At 43.4% G+C, this 23,423-nt stretch overlaps 1 protein-coding gene across 3 annotated transcripts in view; it reads right to left on the bottom strand.

The window, feature by feature from the left end:
* Nucleotides 1-720: 720 nt before the first annotated feature.
* The window catches only part of ITPR2 (inositol 1,4,5-trisphosphate receptor type 2), a 598,268-nt gene continuing 575,565 nt past the window's right edge, over nucleotides 721-23,423 (bottom strand). For all 3 annotated transcript variants that reach the window (XM_068970194.1, XM_068970196.1, XM_068970195.1), the window contains 2 exons: nucleotides 5,989-6,150; nucleotides 721-5,278 (listed from right to left, as the gene is read on the bottom strand). In XM_068970194.1, coding sequence (XP_068826295.1) covers nucleotides 5,192-5,278; nucleotides 5,989-6,150 — 249 coding nt within the window. In that variant the 3' untranslated portion in view covers nucleotides 721-5,191. The remainder of the gene's footprint in view (nucleotides 5,279-5,988; nucleotides 6,151-23,423) is intronic.

Raw genomic sequence — 23,423 nt, 5'->3', positions numbered from 1 at the left:
GACATAGGAGTGGTTCGAGTACACAGATTTCTGGCCTGCAGATTTTTGTGCTCTGAAGACTTGGCTTCCTAAGACTTCCTCAAAGCACCGCGGTTGACAGTCAAATGCAGGGTCACTTTCCAGTGTCCATGACGCTCCCCACCACGTGTATCCTCCGTTTGTGCCAATTTCTCTCACTGGAAGAGGAACTCATTGTTCAGTTTCCCTCCCAAAGCCTTTCCTCAGATCGCAAACAAAACAAAACAATTCTTGTCACCCAGCTTCAAGGACACTGCAAAATGTCCATGTGAGCAGAGAATTCTCTTCGTGGTTTGCACGTGATTCATGCAAGTCATTTTGATTTCAGCTGTGCCATGCTCTGGGGGTGAAGAACTAGGAAATTCTGGATGACCATATGATCTGTGCCCATGGAGCCCCTGCTGGGTGTCAGCACAATGTTGATATACTAGGAGGTGCTGGCCAATTGGGAGTCGGGCCAATTCCCAGTAAGCGTTGGGCACAACGGCTCACCTGAACTATCTTACCAGTGTGGTTCAAGCTGCCAAAGTTTTGTCCCCTAAGTCACCATGTAAAATAGCAATAGTAATGATTTTCATACCAATATAGTATTTAGAAACATTAACAAATGACAAAGCACTTGAAGTATCACACACAAAAAAAGTTTTACAAATTCAACTTTATTAATAATAATTTATAAGTTATCTGGTCTTGACATATATTAGAATCATACTTTTTGAGGCAAATATAGCAATCTTCTACTGCAGGGGGAAAAAAGGCTTCTGGTGAAATGAGAAAAACTGGTATGATACTTTCATCCATTACTCAAGTCTGTGGAAACACTCAGTTCAGAGGTGAAATCCGGCTTTGTTTTCAGATTTCTTGAGTTTCACATGCATTTTAGCTCCTCTGCTCCATTTTGGTGTAGTGTACTTTCTTCTACTAAATGGTGTAGATTTACCAACAATTCTTTCAGAGATAACAAATGAGTGACTGTGCTTAGTTGCTCAGTTGTGTCCAACTCTTTACAACCCCATGGACTACAGCCTGTCCGGCTCCTCTGTCTATGGGGATTCTCCAGGCAAGAATACTGAAGTGGGTTGCCATGCCCTCCTCCAGGGGATCTTCCGGACCCAGGAATTGAACCAGGTCTCCTGCATTGGGATTCTTTACCAGCTGAGCCACCGATGACTAGAGAGCCTCAACTGGCCTCAGGCATTTTCTTCCGAGTGGAATTAGGTGTCAAATTTGTAAACAGAAAGCTCCCCACATTAGCAGATGCAAACTAGTATATACAGAATGGATAAACAAGGCCTTACTGTGTAGCACAGGGACCTGTATCTAATATCCTGGGATAAACCATGATGGAAAGAATATGAAGAAATGTACGTACATATATAACTGAAGCACTTTGCTGGACAGCAGAAATTGACATAACACTGTAAATCAACTATACTTCAATAAAATAAACTGAAAAAAGAAAGCTCCCCATGGGTTTCCCCTTCCCTACATACAATGCTCCCCTCACAGCTGCACTCATACTAGTCACTTTTCTGGTTCCTATGGGCACCTGCACTTGTGTTTAAGATGCCTGCTGCACCCCCTTTTTGCATTGCATTGAGTGTCAGGGCTTCCTGGAACAGGTCTGTGGGTCAGAATATGCTGATATGCGATTCTGTTAAGATTTAAGGACTGCTGGAGGGAACACATCTCTTACGGATACTCTCCACAAAGCCCTGTTCTTTGCATGTTTAAGGGTTATCTCTTGAGATTGTAATCTGTTAAATCATTATACCTGCGCAATATTTACTTACTTATGTCCCAATCTACTGGGTCCCTGGAGGGTAAGCCCTGTTCATCCTACTATCTACCCTTTACTCTGTCTTTCCCCTAATCATACTACGTTATTACTAGCTCAGTTGTGTCTGACCCTTGGCGAACCCTGGGCTGTAGCCTGCCAGGCTCCTTTGTTCATGGAATTTCCCAGGCAAGAATACTGGAGTGGGTTGCCATTTCCTCCTCCTGGAGATCTTCCATCCCCAGGGATTAAATCCGAGTCTCCTGCTTTGCGGAGGCGGGATTTTCACCACTGAGGCACCATGGAAGTCCTTCCCCTAATCACAGTGAAGTCCCAACGTGCACTTTCCCTCCCCAAGTCTGTAGATCCCCAATTTCTCTGCTTTTTCTCAGGCTTGGGGCATGGGGACAGAGGGTGGACCCTTTGGCATTACTGCTTCTAATAAAACAACTATAAACTAAAAAGAACAACCAAAACAATGAGTTGTGAGCTGAGAATATGGAAAAAAGCAAACAGTTCTGACTTGAGCAGAATATCTTCCTGATTTATCAATAATCCACTAGAAAATGCATCCTCATCACCAACAGAAAAGTTTCAGTATGCAAGAAAATAAGCCCTTGTCTAAACAAACTTTTAAAAGGTAAAATATGTTAATTTTACATGTATAAAATTTATTTTTTAGTATTATAGTCTTAAAACATACCTGCATGAAACTCTTGGGCTTCAGAGTGGACTATGTAGGGGAATCAAATCCTTTTGAAATTAAAAATTATGTTCTGCAGAAACTGATACTTTTAAGCCAATATGGGTTTTAATAACTAAACAGTAAAACATTTCTCTCAACATCAAAATCAAAGATGATTGTACTTATTTTAATATCACTATATAAATATGAGAATGTTAATTGACACTTGTTTAGGTCAAATATTCCAGTTGCATTAACAAACATATATAAAACAAATATAAATATATAGTGAAAGTCATGATTATCTGCTTCATCATGAATTTAATAGCCTGAAAGCTGCCTCTTTTGTTTGCTTTCGTTTATTTTACTTTAATAATCTCAAAGTATTGAGGAAGGAAAGAAGAGAAACACAACTGAGCAATATTTCAATTTTGATTAAATAAGAGTCTGGTTAGTTGCAATCCCTTCTGAATACGTCTCAGAGGAGAAAACACACTGTGATATGGTGACTTGCCACTCCACAGTGGTTGGAGAGGTTAGGCCATTTCTTGATAGCAGGTACATAGCCAATGACTCATTTTCCCTAAAAAAAAAAGTGTAAGAAAAAAGTAGGTAGTTCATCTGAGAGGCTGCTCTCATCTGTACAAACTGATTTTTTTTCTTGATGCTGGGACATCCATCAGAAACATGTTAGCTTGTGCTAAACAGAGATAGGTTCTGACACTGCAATATAGCCAGTATTTACTACTTTACCCTGCCTGTGAAACTCTCGGCCTGCCTAGTTAAAATACTTTAAAAGGGTACTTTTCATCTAATACTGTTAATAACAAGAAGGGCCTTATTTTGTGATTTTTTAAAAATGGCTGCTTTGGTCTACTTCAGTTTTGGTGAAGTCATTTAAAAATCAAAATGTGATACGGTTTAAAGTTTTAGTGAAGCATTAGGACTGAATGACGTAAAATTTCTCATATATTCACTGAATGCCCACTGGGTCCTAGGCTCTGTGTTGCATATAGCTCAGTTTCTGAGTATCACTTGATCGTGATCCTTCAGGGATCAGTCCAGAAAAATACTATCACATCAGAGTGAGGAATTTTTAACTTGGGGAGTTATTTGGGGGGGGGCATGTTATCAGCAGATTCAGTTCAAAAATTCACTGCTCTGGGTTCCCACAGCTTTCCTCCAAGTCTACATTTTAATGGGGTGTGGAAGAAGGATGGTTTTGGGCATCCTTTATCATCTTCCTAGACCGTGATTAGAGAATTTTAGAAGCCAATAGCTTAAACTACATTCCAATAATCCAAAAGCTTTAAAAAGGGGCATAGCAAATCCTGTCCAGACCTTAAACCTTGGTGGTAATAACACGAGAGTTTAAAAGGCAATATTTCGTTCTTTTGGGGGCAGCAACCAGAAAAGGTCAGCTTGCTGAGCACCTCCCAGAGTCTGGTGTCAGTGCCTTGCTCTCTCACCATATGGTGGTTCTCCTAACACTTTCATGATGTGAATTTTGCTTTAGCATTCTAAAGGCATAGTCTCTGAGACTAACACAGGCATGGCAGGTTATTTTCTCCCTCTACAAATTCTGGTTGCATAATTTAACATAAAAACAATTTGAGAAAGAGATTATTATCTTTTTACCTTTTGCAAAGCTCTTACTTATAGAGTTTAAAATATACAATTGAAACGTTGTATTTTCTGGAGTATTCAATACATTTCTTGGATTGTTTTCCTAACTGCAGGAGTAGAATAAATAAAACCACTCAGTTCTTAAGCACAGCAAACGTGAATCAAATAGCTTTTACTCCATATTTATAAAAGGCAATGCCACCATCATAAGTTTCTCTGTATTTCCTGTCACCTTTAAGCATTTTCATCTGTTAATCTCAATGTATTTCAATAGCACACATACGTTCTCAAAAAATTCTTCTCTGGGGCTTACTGTCAGCTTTTTTGTTCCCAAATCTTTGATAGTCTTAGTCTCTACATGATTTGAAACATGATGTTAACAAGTTATATGAAAGCCTCCTTTTGTGCTCTGTATTGACAAGAGTCCCTCTGAATCTGGGAGAAAGCAATCATATTCCAGTCGTGTTGTCAGCTGAGGGACATAAGCTCCAAAGCACTAGTTCCTAGGGCCATAAATCCATTGTGTTCCATGTTATAAATAAGGAAATTGCCTGTGATGGCTACGATTTGGAAGCATTAACATTTTTTATTTGCAGCTCTCATTTTTAATCTTTTTAGTTATTTCCCTTAGTAAAACTTAGCCACCAAAATATGACTTCCTGTATCACTGACCCAGATGCCATAATTAAAAGAAAGACATTCCAACCAATCATGACAAAGGTTGCAGTGAGCATTAAAGACAAAACAGACCCTTATCGATTCAGCCAAAGGTAGTTCTCTCTGCCCTGCATCTCTTTCCCCCCTGCCTCCCCCTTCCTCTCACTGTCCACTGGAGCAAGCGGCTTCACTTTGCATTAAGAATGCGTGATGTGTGCTTTCTAGCGGCTGCATTTTAAGTTTGGTCTTCTCAACCATGAAAAACACAGTTAAAAATTGTTCTCAGAGCTAAACCACTCAACATCTTGGCACTTGGTTGTTTTTAACTTTTCAACAATAGGCACTGTTCACTCCCCTCCGTCTCAGTTCTTTATTCAGTGATCAGGCAGCACACTGATGAAAGGCTAGTCACGGCTGCCCCCATGGTATCAGTGTGGTGGCATGTGATGGTTCACATGGGGTGTGTTTGATCCGAGAAAGCCCAGTCTCTGCTTATTCTTCCTTTGTTCTGTCATCTGGGGGAAAAGAGAGAGTGTATTAAGCTGATTTTTCTCACTCCTTCCCAGCGCTGGTGGAACACACAGTGTTGGGTGAATATTTCCCAGTGAATATTTATTGAAAAAGGGAAAATATTTTTAAAAATGAATTTCCATAGGCAGAGAAACACAGCAACCCCCTCTCTGTGGTTAAGAAAGAGGAACCATGGTTCTTTTAAAGCAGCCCCTGCTTGTCACATATCATCACTGCCATCATCTTAGTCATTTTAAAAGCGACCACAGTTAACTTTTGATACTATTTTTACTAAGGCTAACAATCTTACGTGAGGAAGGGATTGACAGTAGCACTGAAATGACAGATACTAATGACGATCTGCTTTTCTGACGAACTTAATAATTGCTGTGACGGCAGAATATACGATTTTTTATCAGAAAGTCCAAAGCGGTCCCTGTCTTTCAGTATTTGTTCCTTTTCCCCTGTTCCACAGAAGAAGTGTCACACAAGATGCGTGTGATAAGCAGAAGCAGCCTCTGCTTGCCGAGAGGTGGTTCTTACAACATAGCATGGGGTTTCTTTACTGTGATTTACAATCCCGTGGATAACAGTGATTGATAACAATCTAACTGCCAGGATTCTCCAGTCTCTCCCACTCACAGTGTGAAAGACTTCCCATCACCACCCCCACTCCCACCACCACCACCCAGCTCCATCTCCGAAGGGCACCCACCTGCTCCTTGAGCTCTGCCAGCTGACCGGACAGCTGTTTGACCAGACTCATGGTTGACTCCAGCTTCTCCTGCAGGTTCCGAATCTCGTTTTGCTCGCTGTCACCTTCATTGCTAACAAGGGACATGGCTCGCATCCGAGGAAACCAGTCCAAATTCTTCTCCTGAAAGCAAATAAATGTGCAGGAACAAGGGAATAAATATGGAAGGGAGCCTGAAGTTATGTAAAGAATGTTTAGAAGGGTTCATTATCATTAACATTTTGGAGAAGAAAATGGCAAGCATGAACAGAGGAGCCTGGTGGGCTATAGTTCATGGGGTCGCACAAAGTCGGACACAATGGAGCAGCTGAACACATTATTAACATTCTTAGCACTTTCAAAGCAAAAGGTACTCTTTCTGGCCAGGGGTGGGGAGAGGTTGAGGGTGGGAATGAAGTGAAGGTTCCACATTAGTCTTCATGAGCTGAGGGAAGATTTTAAATATTGGAATGAATTTCTTATGGTTTACCCCGGAGGTCCCCGGTAAAGCATTTAGGACAGCATCCTGCACCCTGTAGGCAACTAGTGAATCTTGATGAATGATGAGCTATGCATTGGAGGCTGAGAAGAGCAGATCCAAATGTGTGTGGGGACAGTAAAGGCCTGAGCTGTTTATCCTCCTTACCCGATCCATGCCCTGGCGCAGAGGAGAAAGGGGTGGTGGAACAGGAGATGATAAAAGGCATGTTTCAGTTCCAGGTGCCCACGCCCATTTACCTCCCACTTCCCCAAGACAGGCTCTGGGGAAGAGGGAAGTGGGAGGGCATGGCCCTGGGTTAGCCTGTCTGCTCCTTTTGGAAACAGTTTATTACAGTGGGGATGGGGTTTTAGAGTTAGACTTCCCCAGAGGGCAACAGCGGGTGCCACTTCTGTTTTTCCAGGCTGAGAGTGTAGGGGTATGTGTGTGTAAGTGCACGTGTGTGTGTTCCCTCCATTGTGGTAAAAACAGATGGTTACCAAGATACTCACATCTCTTGAAAATTCTTCCTGATTGCCCAACATCATAGAATCCCTGTGAATTACTTGTATCCCATCTTTCAATCCTCAAGAAAATTTCCCATTTTACATATGAGGAATCGAGCAGTTCCAAGAGTTTAATTACCCTCACCACAAGCTAGGAATTGGCAGAGCTAGGGTTTGAAGGCAGGTTAGCCTTTTGGCTGGGTTTCCCTGGTGGCTCAGCAGTAAAGAATCCACCTGCAATACAAGGGACCCAGGTTTGATCCCTGGGTAGGGATCCAACACAGGAGGGGATGGCAACCCACTCCCATATTTTTTCCTGGAGAATCCCAAGGACAGAGGAGCCTGACAGGCTACAGGCCGTGGGGTTGCAGAGTCAGACGTGACTGAGTATACACACAAGCCTTTTAGCCACTGATCAGGAATCCCAGTCTATATTTACCTATTTCCTTAAATCACCTTCTCCCAGTATCCCTAGCAGTGACCTTCCTGCTTAAGATTCTTTCCACTCCAGAAAAGACCACTGCAGTGGCTACAAAGGCATCTGCCCAGCTGATGCCTAGAACAAGAGCAGGAAGAGTTCTTTCTTCTCCTAAGGGGAAAGGGGAAACGTCCAACCTCCGTACCTTGGCGCTTCCGTCTAAATCTCATCTGGCCCTTTGGTTGGTTTCTTTGGTAGTTGTTAGTCAGAGAGCAACACATTCTTTATAGTTCCTGACCCCCAATGGCAGTGGAAAGGGCTGATAAAGGATAGGATAAAATATTCAAGAGAGTTAAGCTGCATTTAAACAGCTGAAGCTAATCAGCATTTCAAAGGAGAATGGTAACTTATTCTGAAGTGCTGAGTGACAGCCAGATTTATTCGATTAGTGCTTCAACATCTATTGCCAGGTATTTAAAGATGAAAATCAGGTAAGACAAAATATCTGCTCTCAAGTAGCTTGTGGCTCAGGACAGCCCTCCATGAAAAGTGGACTGGGTAGTCTGCCTGTCAAAATTCCCTGGGGTTGCTTGTAAAAATAGCAGATTTCAACCCCACCACCTCTTATGAAATCAGAACTTCCTAGGGAGCCTGCATGATTTGTAGGTGCACTAAAGTTTTAAGAAGTCTGATCTATGGAGACATAGAAGATTAACAAGAACCACTAGGGTAGTGGCAGATTAGGGAGATGGAGTGAAAAGGAAAGATCTGATGTGGCTGGTATAAGGAACGGGAAAAGTGAGAAATGGGACTGTTAGTCACTCAGTTGTGTCCGACTCTTTGCAACCCCATGAACAGGCTCCTCTCTCCATGGGATTCTCTAGGCAAGAATACTGGAGTGGGTTGCCATTTCCTTCAACAGGAGATCTTCCTGACCCAGGGATCGAACCCAGGTATCCTGTCTTACAGGCTGATTCTTTACTGTCTGAGCCACCAGGGGAAGAGAAGCCAAATAGAGACCACTGAATGCTTGCAGGGCGGAGTGGGAAACCCTACCTTGGAATGACTCCATCAGAGATAGGGCTCACCAACAGCCCAGGTGGGTGTGCAGCTGAGGCCAAGAGCTGGACTGATACAAGATGGTGTGTCCCCCAGAAAGGGCATCAGAATGACAAAGGTTATCGGGAAGCTAGGTATGTCAGCAGAGCAGTGGCTGGTGAGAGGAACACTAGTGTGTGGACTGGTAGGAGGGATGGATAATAGACAATCCAGTGAACTCCAGTTCTCTTATCTGTTTAGAATCTGCATTATCTACTGTACTATCTCTTATCTGAATTTTACAAATGCAGAAACTGAGGCTAGCCAGCACAAGCTGGAATCAAGATTGCCGGGAGAAATATCAATAACCTCAGATATGCAGATGACACCACTCTTACGGCAGAAAGCAAAGAAGAACTAAAGAGCCTCTTGATGAAAGTGAAAGAGGAGAGTGAAAAAGTTGGCTTAAAACTCAACTTGCAGAAAATTAAGATCATGGCATCTGGTCCCATCACTTCATGGCAAATAGATGGGGAAACAGTGGAAACAGTGAGAGACTTTATTTTTTGGGCTCCAAAATCACTGCAGATGGTGACTGCAGCCATGAAATTAAAAGACGCTTGCTCCTTGGAAGAAAAGTTATAACCAACCTAGACAGCATATTAAAAAGCAGAGACATTACTTTGCCAACAAAGGTCCATATAGTCAAAGCTATGGCTTTTCCAGTAGTTATGTATGGATGGGAGAGTTGGACTAAAAAGAAAGCTGAGCACCGAAGAATTGATGGTTTTGAACTGTGGTGTTGGAGAAGATTCTTATCCAACCAATCCATCCGAAAGCAAATCAGTCCTGAATATTCACTGGAAGGACTGAAGCTGAAGCTGAAACTCCATTCCTTTGGCCACTTGATACAAAGAACTGACTCACTGGAAAAGACTCTGACGCTGGGAAAGACTGAAGGCGGGAGGAGAAGGGGACGAGAGAGGATGAGATGGTTGGATGGCATCCATGATTCAATGGACATGTGTTTGAGTAGACTCCAGGAGTTGCTGATGGACAGGGAGGCCTGGTGTGCTGCAGTCCATGGGGTTGCAAAGAGTCGGACACAACTGAGCGACTGAACTGAACTGAACTGAGGCTAGCAAATTATTTTGCTGGAAGCCCAACCCAGACCTGTCTGTATCTAGGCCTTCTGGCCAGAAAGGAGACTGTGGACAGAAAGTTGAATAATAATAAAGTAGGATAACTTCAGGAGATAAAAATACTAGAGTAAGAAAGTCTGAAATCTGATAAAATATCAGTGAATTTGAGGAATTAGTATATCATGGGTAATAGTTGGAGAACTTTAGTTGGAGAAGATGAAAAATTTCTGGAGATGGACAGTGGGGATGTGTGCATAACGATGTGAATGTACTGAATAGCACAAAACTTTACACATAAAATGGATTAAATGGGGCTTCCCTGGTGGTTCAGTGGCTAAGACTCCATGTTTACAATGCAGAGGGCCTGGGTTCGATCCCACATACTGCAGATAAAAGCTCCCAAATGCCTTAACTAAAAAAAGAGTCTGTATGCCACAACGAACACTGAAGATCCTGCATGCTACAAGTAAGACTCAGTGCAGCCAAAAAAAAAAAAAAAAAGTTAAAATGATATGCATATGTATACTCAGTCACTCAGCCATGTCCTACTCTTTGTGACACCATGGACTGTAGCCCACCAGGCTCCTCTGCCCATGGGATTTCCCAGGCAAGAATACTGGAGTGAGTTGCCATTTCCTTCTCCAGGGGATCTTCCCGACCCAGGTATCAAACCCGAGTCTCTTGTGTCTCCTGCATTGGCAGGTGGATTCTTTACCACTAGTGCCACTTAGGAAGCCCAGGATGGAACAGAAAGGTGTGACAGCCTCAGATGGCTGGCTGGATCTGGGCTGAGGAGGTACCAGGAGACATGATGGAGGTGGCGAAAACCTCAGCTTTTAGAACGTTTCCTAGAGAAACAGAGACAAAACACTGTTCTAATACTTAGTTCACTGGAAAAGACCCCGCTGGTGGGAAAGATTGAGTGCAGGAGAAGTCGGCGATGGAGGATGAAATGGATAGATGTCATCAGCAACTCAATGGACAGAGTTTGAGCAAACTCCAGGACATAGTAGAAGACAGGGAAGCCTGGCATGTTGCAGTCCATGGGATTGCAAAGAGTTGGACATGACTGAGCGACTGAACAACGACAACAATGCTTAGCAAAGATAACATGGGTGAGCTGGAAACTGCCTCCAAAGAAACTGCCATCATAGGTATCTCAGGGGCCAGATCAGCTCAGTCCACAGTCTCTTGCTTTTGAGGAAACAAAAGCAGTTCTCAGGGGACCACTGCCCCAGCCGGTTGGGCCACGGGACTCTTTTCCTTACACACTCTTTCTTCACTTGTTCCTTTGTTCATGTCTTCATGGACTAATTCTTCCTTGTTGACCCTGTCTGTGCTAGGCACCGGGAGAACAATGGGGAGCCAAACCCAGTGCGATTCTTGTGCTGGTGGAATTGACAGTGACAGCCTAGGTGGAGGATAAGACTTCAGTCAAAGATGGTGAAAATAACGACAAATCCGACTTAAGTGCTGGGGAGGAGTCACCCGGCTCCACTGTCCTTTCTTCTAAGCTCCCCAAAATTATTCTCTCTTCTAACCGTCTGGTTTCTCTCATCTGTCTTCCTTTCACTGCCTGTTATCTTTCTCTGTGTATGTTGGCTTGGTTCTCAGCCTTTTCTCCACTCATTTTATACTGTTTCAGTCCTCTTTTTCTCTGTATACCAACTGACTATAACCTGAAACTAAAATATAATGTGTCATTAAGATTTTTTTCATAATTGAATGCTTTCTGGTTCCTTTTCTTAATTTTTAGGAACCTGACTTGAATGCCTTGCATCTCACTAAACTAACAAAAAATAAGCACCCTAAATTGATTATCTTTTGTCCTCTTTCTACAAAAAAGCCAGCCTTTTAAAAATAAATGTTCACCACTGATTTCTCCTAGTACAGAAAGTGTATTCTTTTCACCAAAAAGTAACTAAAATCCAAACAAGTTCTTAGAATAAATGCTGCACGTGGCTTTTCACAGAAAGTGGTTTCCAATGAAATACCCCAAACTTCCTCTCTCTGCTCCAATGTCACAAGGAGCAGCTTCCACAGGAGGCTCAGCCTGAGCAGGGTGAGAAAGGAAACCCTGGACTTTATTCTGAGCCAGAACCACAGGACAGACACCCAGAACACTTGGCTGGTTAACAAGACACCACTCACTCACCGTGTTGACTTGTAACATGGCTGCCATCTAACAAAGCAGTTTGATTTGATTTGTTATTTCTTGGTTACTCACATAGGTTATGTCCAGCCTGTGATCATGCTCATGATTAGTAAATTCCCATGGTGACTTTGGTTAGTCAATATGACATCATTTCTTTGATTCACCAGGAATGAATATGTTTGACCACAGGGTAGTATAAAGTTGGGAAGTTACAGATTAAGTGTTAGTTTCTGAGGTTACAACTTACGATCCTAGAAACTTGGTGAGTGGAAAGCGAAGCTTTTCAAAGGTACCAAGATGCAACTCCCAGAGATGAAGGGACAGAGAGCATGGCAGCCGTGATCCTCTTGCTATCCCTAAATTTTAATAATAATGCATCTTCTTAGAAGACCAGAAGATGGATAGATAGGAGCGTAAAAACCTTTCAAATAGTCCTTTTAACAGTCAGATCAATTTGCTTTATTTAATTTTGTAGTTATTCAGTAAATGATTGGGTTGTCAGAGTCAGTCAGAGCTTATCTGTGCTGTCTTTATAATTTGTCCTTAAATGTGATACCCCATCTTCAGGAAAGAGGCCACACAATATCAAGGAAAAGGCACTGATCTAGGAGTCAGGACACCTGGGTTCTGATTTTAGTTCAACCAAAAATGAACTATGTGATAGAAGGAGGGTGGGGAGCCTTATTCTCCAAATCCAAGTTTCCTCGTCTGTAAAACCAGAATGTTAACCCTGGGTGGTCTCTATGTCTCTTCCAACTCATCATTCCATGAGTTATGAATTCAAAACTTTAAAAATCAGATTGCTGAGACAAGCCCTAAGCTTGCCAACTGAGCAAACAGAAACATAGCATTTAGGCTAGAAGCAACCTTGAAACCACATAACCCAAGCTCAGCACATTACAGATGCCCAGTCTGGATCCTAGAAAGTTTAGGTTTCCTTGAGGTCTCACAGCTGTTCCTCTGTACTTGATTTCCACTTCTGGACAAGTCCTTCAACTTAATGTAGTGGAACAGCTCTTACATAATGTAACCTAGCCCTGCTGATGTTTAATCGATGACAGGCTCAAAAAAACATAGAGTGTAATGATTTCTCTCCGTATCACAATGAGATTGAAAAGTAGAATAAGATTGAGTTCAGTGAGCCAAACATTGGAGAAACTGTCTTATGTCTCTTTAATGTGTACTAGGTACACATTAAACGATGCCTGGGATAAATTGGGAGTTTTGAATTAACAAATATATGCTGCTATATATAAGACAGATAAACAACAAGGACCTACTGTTTAGCACAGGGAACTGTATTTGATATCTTACAATAATCTATAATAGAAAAGAATCTGAAAACAATACATACATCTATCTCTCTCAATATATATATAACTGAATCACTTTGCTGTATACCTGAAACACTGTAAATCAGTTCAGTTCAGTTCAGTCGCTCAGTCGTGTCCGACTCTTTGCGACCCCATGAATCGCAGCACGCCAGGCCTCCCTGTCCATCACCAACTCCCAGAGTTCACTCAGACTCACGTCCATCGAGTCGGTGATGGCATCCAGCCATCTCATCAACTATACTTTAATTTCAAAAAAATGTGGAAAAAAAGTTGCCTGCATGTAAGTTAAAGAGAATGCAAGCACTGTAGTTCTGTATCATAGTAATAATCCCATTTTTAGCTGCTTGGCAAGTGTCAGCCACTTAAGTCATGCTACGGCCAATACCCACAAAAATTCCATAAGGTTGAGACTGTTGCCAGCCCCATTTTACAGAAGACAACACTGAGACAGGAAGAGGATTAGTTACTGGCCAAGGCCACAGAGTGGTGGTAAATGGCTGGGACAAGCTTTGGCCTCCACCCTAGGTGACTGGAAATCTTGTACTCTTTTCACTACCCTGGACTATTTCTCCACGTCCAATAGAGATGCCAAATGCTTAGCTTCTCAACTTGCCAGAGAAAATAGAGACTACCCAAGGGCTCAGTGGGTAAAGAATCCACCTACAGTGCAAGAGACACAGGAAACACGGGTTTGATCCCTGGACTGGGAATATCTCCTGGAGGGAGAAAATGGCAGCCCACTCCAGTATTCTTCCCTGGAGAATCTGATGGACAGAGGAGCCTGGCAGGCTACAGTCCAGAGGGTCACAAAGAGTCGGACACGACTGACCGACTAAGCATGCACCACAGTGAGAATATATTTTATAACTTGAATTCCCCTGATAGTTCTTCTCGGGTAGGCTGAAGATTTATTTATTGAAAATCAGAAATAAATGCTTTAGGCATTGTATCAGAAATGTAGATGCAGATACTGTGGAAATACATTGATTGACCCTTGACATTAGCTGCAATTTTGCAGACCGCTCTGAAATATTGCTAATGAGAGGTACCGCACTGAACGTACCACTGTACTGTGCTGTACTGGAATACTGATAAACTACTGTACATGTATCTTCACCTCCACTTCCAGACTCTCTATGCTTAAAACATGCTGTCACAAGACCATCTGCAAAGGTTTTTCTTGGTTACCATCCTCTTCTAAGCCTCAAATTTACACTGCAGTTTCTATTCTAAAACTGTATGTGAAGCCTCCTAGGCTGAGGAGCATAACCATCTGCCCAAAGCCTCAGTGTGACCCACTACATTCCTCTCTTGGCACTTCTGGTTTCAAGATGTCAGCAGAAATGGCTCTCAAAAGGAACACCAGCAACGCTAATACTATCTACTCACTGGAAGGTCCCTGAGGGAAAGACACTATTCCTGCTTTCCTGGAACTTCACAGACCAAGGCCAATAATCTAGAAGAAGGATTCCTTCTGATTACTTCTGTAATCATATGATTACTTCTGAAGTCAAAGTAATCATGTGGGTTAACGGGAAATGAGTCATATAGCCCATCCCAGCCTCTGCTCCATGAAGGAGGGGCATGGTGGGCCTCCCACCCTCCAACCAATATGGCGGCCTTGCTGGCAGGTGAGACGTTGTCTCAAACCCTTAAGGAACACCCACAACACTGGCATTTGGACTTCTAGCTTTGTTCCTAGTGAACACTCCACCTGTATGTGACCAGAGTTGCTTAATCTGGACAACAAAAAGGCTGATTCTCACAGGGCTTTGCACACAGACCCTGGGTTAAAAGGAAGGAAGGATGAGCTGGGAAACACACTCTTGTCTGACAAACACCGGGGACTGTCAGTGAAAGAAAGGGTCCAGCTGTGTCCTTTGAAGCTAAAACGCTATTCTTGGATTGATAAATAAATGAGAAACTTGTCAACTAATTCTAAAAAAAGGGAGGGAATAAGAGTAAAAATTTTGCTGTGTTAGAAAAATAGCACATTCCAGGACTGGAAGATTCATTTGCCACCCTTTATTAACTGCATCTTCCTTCTGTCTCTGTTTATTCTGTTCTGTATCTTCCTTCTGCAACTGAGTTCCTGAAACTCTGGCAGAGTACCCGACATGGGTGGCTTGAGAAATTTAAAATATGTTAGTTATTCAAGGCAAATCTGTATGAAAGTTTTTGTAAAGCAACAAACTCCTTTACGGTGTCATGTTCAAACTTTGAAATATTTTACAAATCTAAAGGTGTGGACGTCATGTTTGCATTGTGTATGTGAAAGTGGTTTGAACCTTACAAGGTGGAGATGGGGATGTGTGTTGTGTCAGTCACGTCTGACTCTTTGCAACCCCATGCACTGTAGCCCGCCAGGCTCCTCTGTCCATGGGATTTTCCCAGCAAGAATACTGGAGTGGGTTGCCACTTCCTTCTCCAGAGGATCTTCCCAACCCAGGGATCGAACTCACATCTCTTGCATCTCCTGGCATTGGCAGGAGGATTCTTTACCACTAGCACCACCTGGGAAGCCCTGAAACTTACAAAGCAAGGTACAAACATCAAAGATCCTCGGACTGCTGAACAGACTGCACAGAGGCAGGAATCTGTCCCTTAGAGGCATTTGACGAAGGCTGAAAAGCAAGAGACCTTGACATCCCTGCAGGGCTCCTGCCTGACCCCTTTCCATGGCCCTGCCTCCAGGGGGCTGCTGGTGTGGGAGCCCTCCAGGGACAAGGCCTACTTTATGCAGTCCCTGCTCCCAAGGTCCAGCAGAAGTACCACCGAAAGAAGAATGGTGGAATGAAAATGACTTAACAGGTTACTGATCTCGGCAGGGCCCCAGGCTGGTAGTCCCAGTCTCAGCTGGGAGGGACTGGACACCGGTCCAGTTTCCTAGTCCCCTTGTTTTATATGCAGGATCACCGCGGTGGGAGCGGCTGGCCTGGGCCCAGCACAGGGGGTGCAGGAAGGCACTGCTCATGGCCTGGCAGGCTCAGTTTCTGTGGCAATGAAAGCCTGAATGCCCGCCTTCTGTGGCTTCCTCATCTTCGGAGCCAGAGCAAAGCAAGTGAGTGTGGACCTCATCGGCTGCAAAGAGGGTTAAAACAGTTCAACCAACATTTATAGAAGAGTGTCAGAAAAAGTGCTGGACTCAAGTTTCAGACTCATGGGTTGAGATTTCTGTTCTTAAACATTTCCAGACTGTTTGTTTTTTAAAAAAAAGCTATCTAGGTGCTGGTAAAAAAAAAAAAAAAAAAAAAAAAGAAATCAGTTGCTTAGTCATATCCACCAGGCTCCTCTGTCCATGGAATTCTCCGGACAAGAATACTGGAGTGGGCCGCCATTTCCTCCTCCAGGGGATCTTGCGGACCCAGGAACAGAACATGGGTCTCCTGTTTTACAGGCAAATTCTTTACTGTCTGAGCCACCAGGGAAGCCCCAGGTGCTAGTAAAGTCAGCCGCTCATGGGGACTTTGGCCTCCTGCAACGGGCAAGAGGCACTGCATGTACTAGGTCAACCCAGAGGTCACTGCCTAAGGGTGGTCTACATGCTGGATGGTGGGCTCCAGCTGCTTGGAGGTTGAGAGAACTGTGATTGCCAAGGCCCATCTAACCCAGCAACCTGAAAATGCACTGATTTTGAAAAGCAGGGCTCTCAGTGGTGACCTGGAATAGGTTACCATCTGATGATATCACAAGGCTTGTGCCCCTGGGAGTGAGCAGTAAATGTCATCACTGACAGCAGGAAGGACCATGAGCAGAGCCCACAGCCCCGGGGCACCCACCTTGCTTCCTAGCCCGATCCTACTCCCTCTCTGCTTCCCAGGGCTCCCTCTTAGCCGCATCATGTCTGTCCACAACCGTAGGGCAGTGGCTGCACTCAAACTGAAAGTGCGTGTGGATTCTCTTTTGGTCTCAGACTTCCCACCTCTGATGCAGCTAACCATGGCCCTCGGGTGTCTACACAACGCAACAGCTACATCCACAAATGGAGGAGTTCTGATCTGCTCCCAGACATCAGGGCACCTAAGGAAGCAGCTGCACTGAGAAGAGACAGTGGTCCATGGCTGGGAGGGCTGAGAGGGCCCCGGACCCAACACAGCTTAGGGCAGCTGGGAGCTATAGTTCTCTCGTCAGTATCTAGCCCTATTGCTAGGTCAGGAACATCGAGGGGCGGGAGGGCTCTGGTTGCGGGAGCAGCTGTGATGTAGGGCTTCTGGAGGTGATGGACCTTACCTTGAGCAGCAACCAGGTGGGCAATCACTCAGAGAGAGAGGAGGGGAGTCCAGCACCCAGAGCTGCTTTAAGCACCGGCCAGCTGATCCCGAGATACACAGCAGCCCCAGAGGCAGGGACTGAAACAGTCAAAGGTCTGAGGATGCAGTGATGGGAGGCTTGTCTGCCAACTGGCTGTGAGTGATCAAGGAATCAGAGGGCCTGCCTTTCTCCTAGATTCCTCTTGCTGGTTTTCCTAGAGAAGTGTTAAGTGGGAAGCATTCTGACCACAAAGGAAAAGTAAACAAATAAGAAAAGCTTGTGTAACAGAGGAAACCGTCCTCGTCAGGGACACTGGGCAGCTCCAAAGTCCTACCTGTGGGCTTCCTCAGAGCAGGTCATTTCCCTTCTTGTTTGTGGTTTTCTTTTCCTGTCAGTTCATAACTCCACTTACTCAATATTTTTGCTCTTGGGACTTTAACCCTTTCTTCGTCTTATGATTTGTTAATTTCCATATTGATTCTCATAAGTTACTCTCTCAGCCTTTTTATCAAAGAATATATTTACTTTCTTCTGCAAATAATCTCAAGTATGAGCATTTGCAAATCTCACTAGGACAGAAGAAAACTGGAGATTTCTTCATGGTGAGATTGTACTCTGAAAGAATTCTGAAAGTATTCTGAACAGAGTACTGAATACTCCAGTGGTCATCTGTCCAACTTCTGGCTGCCTAACACCTGCTGCCTCCAGTGCGTGAGGAAACCGCTACTGGGGGTCATGATGGGAGGCTGGGTGCAGCGTCCTGCTCTGGAAGCTGAAAAGGCTGATGCCCGTCTGTCCTCTCTGAGGCAGTCAGGGTGCAGTCATATGACTTATGAGTGCCCACTCGTTGCTCCTGCTTGAGATTTGGATGTGGAACAAGTGCTAGCAAGAAGAATTCTTTTTGTTCACAATGGGTGAAAGAGTGACTTCTGGTTGTGAGGATACCATTCGTGCCAAGGCCGACTTCCAGGACACTGCAACATGGCAGGGGCATCTTCCCTCCAGCCAGCCTGGCCCAACCTGGGACTTTCTGGCCGGTTCACTTGGTCTGGATTGTGCCCAGGTGGGCCTGGTTGTCACTTTCCTCTTAATTCTGTGCGTCCCTTCCACAGATCAGTTGTTACTGTTTAAGGACTCTTGATGGGTGCAAGTGTCAAGGGACCTACAGGACCAGGTGCTAATTTAACACTGGCAAATTCTGTCCAGAATAAAGATGATAAAATTTTACAGTGACTAAGGTCCTTATCTAAGTCACAGGTGTGTTCTTAGTCGCTCAGTCTTGTCTGACTCTTTGCGACCCCATGGACTGTAGCCCACCAGGCTCCTCTGTCCATTGGGATTCTCCAGGCAAGAATACTGGGTTCAGGGGAGGGGGGAGTTGCCATGCCCTCCTCCAAGGGGTCTTCCCAACTCAGGATTGAACCCAGGTCTCCTGCACTGCAGGAGGATTATTTACCAGTTGAGCTACCAAGGAAGCCCAAGAATACTGGAATGGGTAGCCTATCCCTTCTCTAGGGGATCTTCCCAACCCAGGAATTGAACTGAGGTCTCCTGCATTAGAGGTGAATTCTTTACCAGCTGAGCTACCAGGGAAACCCTATCTAAGTCATACAGCTAACTAGTTATTATATAATTGTATTTAATAATATCATAGCTATGGGAGAATTATCATCATACCATAAATAAAATATCATAATCATATCATAATATCATGTCATACATAATTAATATTACTGATTAATTATGGGATCATCAAACAGAGAAAAATTCATAAAGTGTTTAGCTTATAAGCCCTTTAGAGGGCAGTATTTCTTTCTGATGTCTTCTTGCATCTTCCATTTCTATGTCCTTGGCACTAGGTATCTACTGTTGGTAAAAGAGATGCATGATAAGGAGTTGCTGTATACAGTGCAAATGAACATAAGTAAACACAGTAACCTGAATTTTTTAATAAGACATATTTTATTATGAATGGTTCCCTTTCCTTTTTGTTCTTTATTCATCCAAAGCAAAAAGACCTCCTTCCTCTTTCTTCAAATGTATTTAATGAGCACCTGCCATGTAGTCAATACCGTTCAAAGCTCTGGGTAAAGCAAATAAGCAGCTCAGAAAGGACCCATTTCCATTCTAATGAAAGGTGAATAAGGGGATGAAGACAATAACAAATGAAAACAATTTCAGATAAGGGTAAGTACTATGAATAAAATCGTGGTTTGAAGCGTAATCTTTAGAGAAGAGGGGGCTACTGTGGATTGAACTGGCTGTAAAGGGTGCTCTGAACTAATGGGTCAGAGTTTCAGGCAGAAGGAACACTCATGCAAAGGCCCCAAGGTTTGAAATGAGGCTGGCATATCTGGGGAACAAAAAACAAACAAAACTAGAGTGTGCTACCAAGGGAGAGATCGAGAGAAGTAAGAGAGAAGGTGCCAGAGGGGGACAGGGGAGGCCTGGAGGTGGGGGGAGCCGAGGAGAATTTTGACTCCCAACAGTGGAATGGCATTTCCTGGTTTGCAGCAAACACATACACACACACACATGCATTCAACACACACATACACATTCAACACACACACACACACACACACACACACACACACAAGCTAAACAAAACATTTTGGCTGCTGCATGAAGAACAGACATGGGAGACTTCCATTTGGAGAGCACCATCTCCAGGTGGGCATTCTTGGGGGCTTCGGCAAGGGGGTGGGCAGGAGTAGGGCACAGGGAAGTGCTTCCACAATACTGTCAGCCCCCGGGGGGCTTTGAAGGCAGCCACTGAGTGTTTGGAAATGCATGCTTGACAGGCAACACCAATCCTGGAGGATAAGACTGCATTCAAAGAGCTCAAAATATTTGGTTTGCATGATTAATGTGATAGGTAGACTGGACAATTCAGCCCCTAAATGGATTACTGGGTCAGAACTTCACAGCTGCTCTCCCACAGGAGACAGCTGGGTTGTGCCACTGTGCCCATCTCTGAGTTCAGTGACACCACATTGGCAGCCTGAAATCAGCCATGGCGGGAGTAATTACACCAGGGAAATGGGCAATGCTACCACCACGGCATTCCTGGTACCCCCAAACTGCCCGTTAAACATTAGTGCAGTACTAGAACGTCTCTTATTAATAGAGATGGAGGGAGCCTTAAAGATAGTTTAAATTAAACCACTAATTCCAAAGTCACAAACCAGAAGATCATGGCAGAACCAAGGTGACAACTCCTGATACCGAGTTGGCCAAAAATTTTGTTTGGATTTTTCTGTAACATCATACAAAAATCCCCAAAAAACTTTTTGGCCAACCCAATATATCAACTTCAGGAGATGTCACCAACTGAATTCTTGGTTTACAGAGTTCCTATAAGTGCCTTTTTTTTTTTTTCATTACTGACTTTTCTTTTTTGATTTTAAAGAACCGGATGATCTTACTCTAAACACACTTCTCACTGTCATAATTGAGGAGAGTAATATTCAAAGTACACATATAAACACAGAACAACAAAGATTCAGGAAGAAAGCTTAACCTATGAATGTTGTAAACTAAAAATTCAGTTGGTGACGTCTCCTTAAGTCAAGAGACGTTTAAGGTCAGGGACTTCCTTGATGTGTTGGGATGGTTAAAAAGTCTGGGATTTGGTACAATGTTGCAGAAAAATGCTGAATAACAAGGAGCGACATAAGCAGTAAAATGTAGATCAAAGCTCCTTTTCCTGATATTTTGACAGGGCTCTCCGGAAACTTTGCTCAAACATCATCGTTCATTTCCACTGTACATGATTTCATATGAAGTAAATTAAGAATAATACATTTATTTTAAAAAATAATAGTCAATTTATAAGTAGAGCTCAGGGGAAGTTTTTTGGAGACACGTCTATACAGAAAACCTAGAGAAAAAACTTTCCCAGAAATTCTTTTACACCCGAGTCAAAGGCAACACAATAAAAAAATGGAATGAAAATCTGTTTTAGTAACTCCATCTGTTACTGTTTGAACTTCACTGTCTTTCATACCTCATAGACATGTATCACATATATGTATGTGTCTATGTATATATACATATGGGCTTCCCCGGCGGCTCAGCGGTAAAGAATCCGCCTGCAATGTAGAAGATGTGGGTTCGATCCCTGGGTCAGGAAGATCCCCTGAAGGAGGGTACAGCAACCCACTCTAGTATTTCTCCCTGGAGAACCCCTTGGACAGAGGAGCCTGGTGGGCTACAGTCCATACGGTCAAAAAGAGTCAGACACGACTGAAGTGACTGAGCACCGCATGTGTATATACACAGCACATACAGGTTTGTCTGAAACAAACAAAAAGATGAGTAAATCTTTGAAAAGACCACTTAAATTCCTCCTCTGGAATTAAAAAAGAAAAACAAAAAAGAATGTCCTTTTTCCCCCCACGAAAGTAAGCTATATAATGAATTGTCACCAAATCTCAAAATCACACATACAAGCAGTGAAGGATCCAGCACATGGTTATCACTGCAGGGCTTCACCCGTCATAATCTGATTAGACTGAGTTTGCAGCTGGCCAGCTCACCAGCTGACGTTCTTATACGAGCCTGTAATATGAAGACGTTTTATCAAATTGTGCTTTTAACTTGGTTGGTTTATTGTAAAGTCTTTTTCCTTGTCTTCAAAGTACTACCAAAGCAAAGGAAAAGAGTTAGTGGTCCTTAAGTGTGTCTATCTTGGGCTAGCAGCCTTAACATCAAATGGGAAACAGAAGCGCAGATTCCCAGGCCACAACCCAGACTTGCAGAATCAGGTGCTCTAAGGTTGGGGCCCCGTATTCTATGCTTTAACAAGCCCCCCTGGGTGATGCTGATGTGTACTACAGTCTGAGAATAACCACTTTAAATAATTCAAGACCTAACCAGTAATATCATCACTAAGTACTGGATGAACCTTAACGAAAATCCTTAACTGTATTCCTGTACATATTGAGTAATCAAACAATTTGTAGGCTAAATAGGGACACATTTGGGCTTGACAGGAGTGTTATTAAAAATTCTGCAGAGACAATGGCATAACCAGAATCGTTCCCATCAAAACTATGGTCCCTCATGTTTCCATGAAAACCGAGACTATCATTTATAGTATCTGGACCAATCCGTTAGGAGAATGAAAGAATTCCATATCTGGGCAGCCTGGAGATAAGAAAACTGCATGAGGCTTCCCTGGCGGCTCAATGGTGAAGGATCCGCCTGCCAACAGGAGACCCGGGTTTGACCCCTGGTCGGGGAAGATTCCACATGCCCCAGAGCAACTAAGCCTGTGCACCACAACTACCGAAGCCCACGCACCTAGAGCCTGTGCTCGGCAATGAGACCACAGGAGGAGCCCACACACTGCAACAAAGAGTAGCCCCTGCACACGGTAACTAGAGAAAGCCTGCGTGTAGCAACGAAGACCCAGCTCAGCTTAAACAAACAGAATTACATAAAAAAAGACAACTGCACTATGGACATAAATTGCTGAAAGGATATTTGTGAGATATTATCTACTATGAAGTCATATTTAGGTCACTTGTAAATTGCCTATAAAAATGGGTTTTGATACATTCTCATGGGAGTTGTCCATGCCTGCCTTGCTCATTTCATTATTTCTCATTCTTTTTCTTTTTTAAAGTGGATGGATATTAATAAGTCCCTGAAATCTCTCTTTGATGCCAATGAACTTCTGCTAAAAAAAATCCAAATTTGTTCCTTTAGTTTTTATCATCATTGGTCTCTCTGTCAGTCCCTGAATTGTTTAAAAAATCTATCATGAAGAGCTTCAGCATGGTTCCAATCAAGATCTGGAGTGGCTTTTCATAGGTCAGTCTCTAAGCACAATAGAATTAAAAACACTTTCTAATACCATACACAAAAATAAACTCAAAATGGATTAAAGATCTAAATGTAAGACCAGAAACTATAAAACTCCTAGAGGAGAACATAGGCAAAACACTCTCCAACATAAATCACAGCAGGATCCTCTATGACCCACCTCCCAGAATACTGGAAATAAAAGCAAAAATAAACAAATGGAATCTAATTAAAATCAAAAGCTTCTGCACAACAAAGGAAACTATAAGCAGGGTGAAAAGACA

This window comes from Capricornis sumatraensis, chromosome 4 (genome assembly GCF_032405125.1).
Source record: "Capricornis sumatraensis isolate serow.1 chromosome 4, serow.2, whole genome shotgun sequence".
Lineage (NCBI taxonomy): Eukaryota > Metazoa > Chordata > Mammalia > Artiodactyla > Bovidae > Capricornis > Capricornis sumatraensis.
The sequence above is the reverse complement of the archived record's forward strand: the minus strand, read 5'-3'. Positions and strand labels throughout refer to the sequence as shown.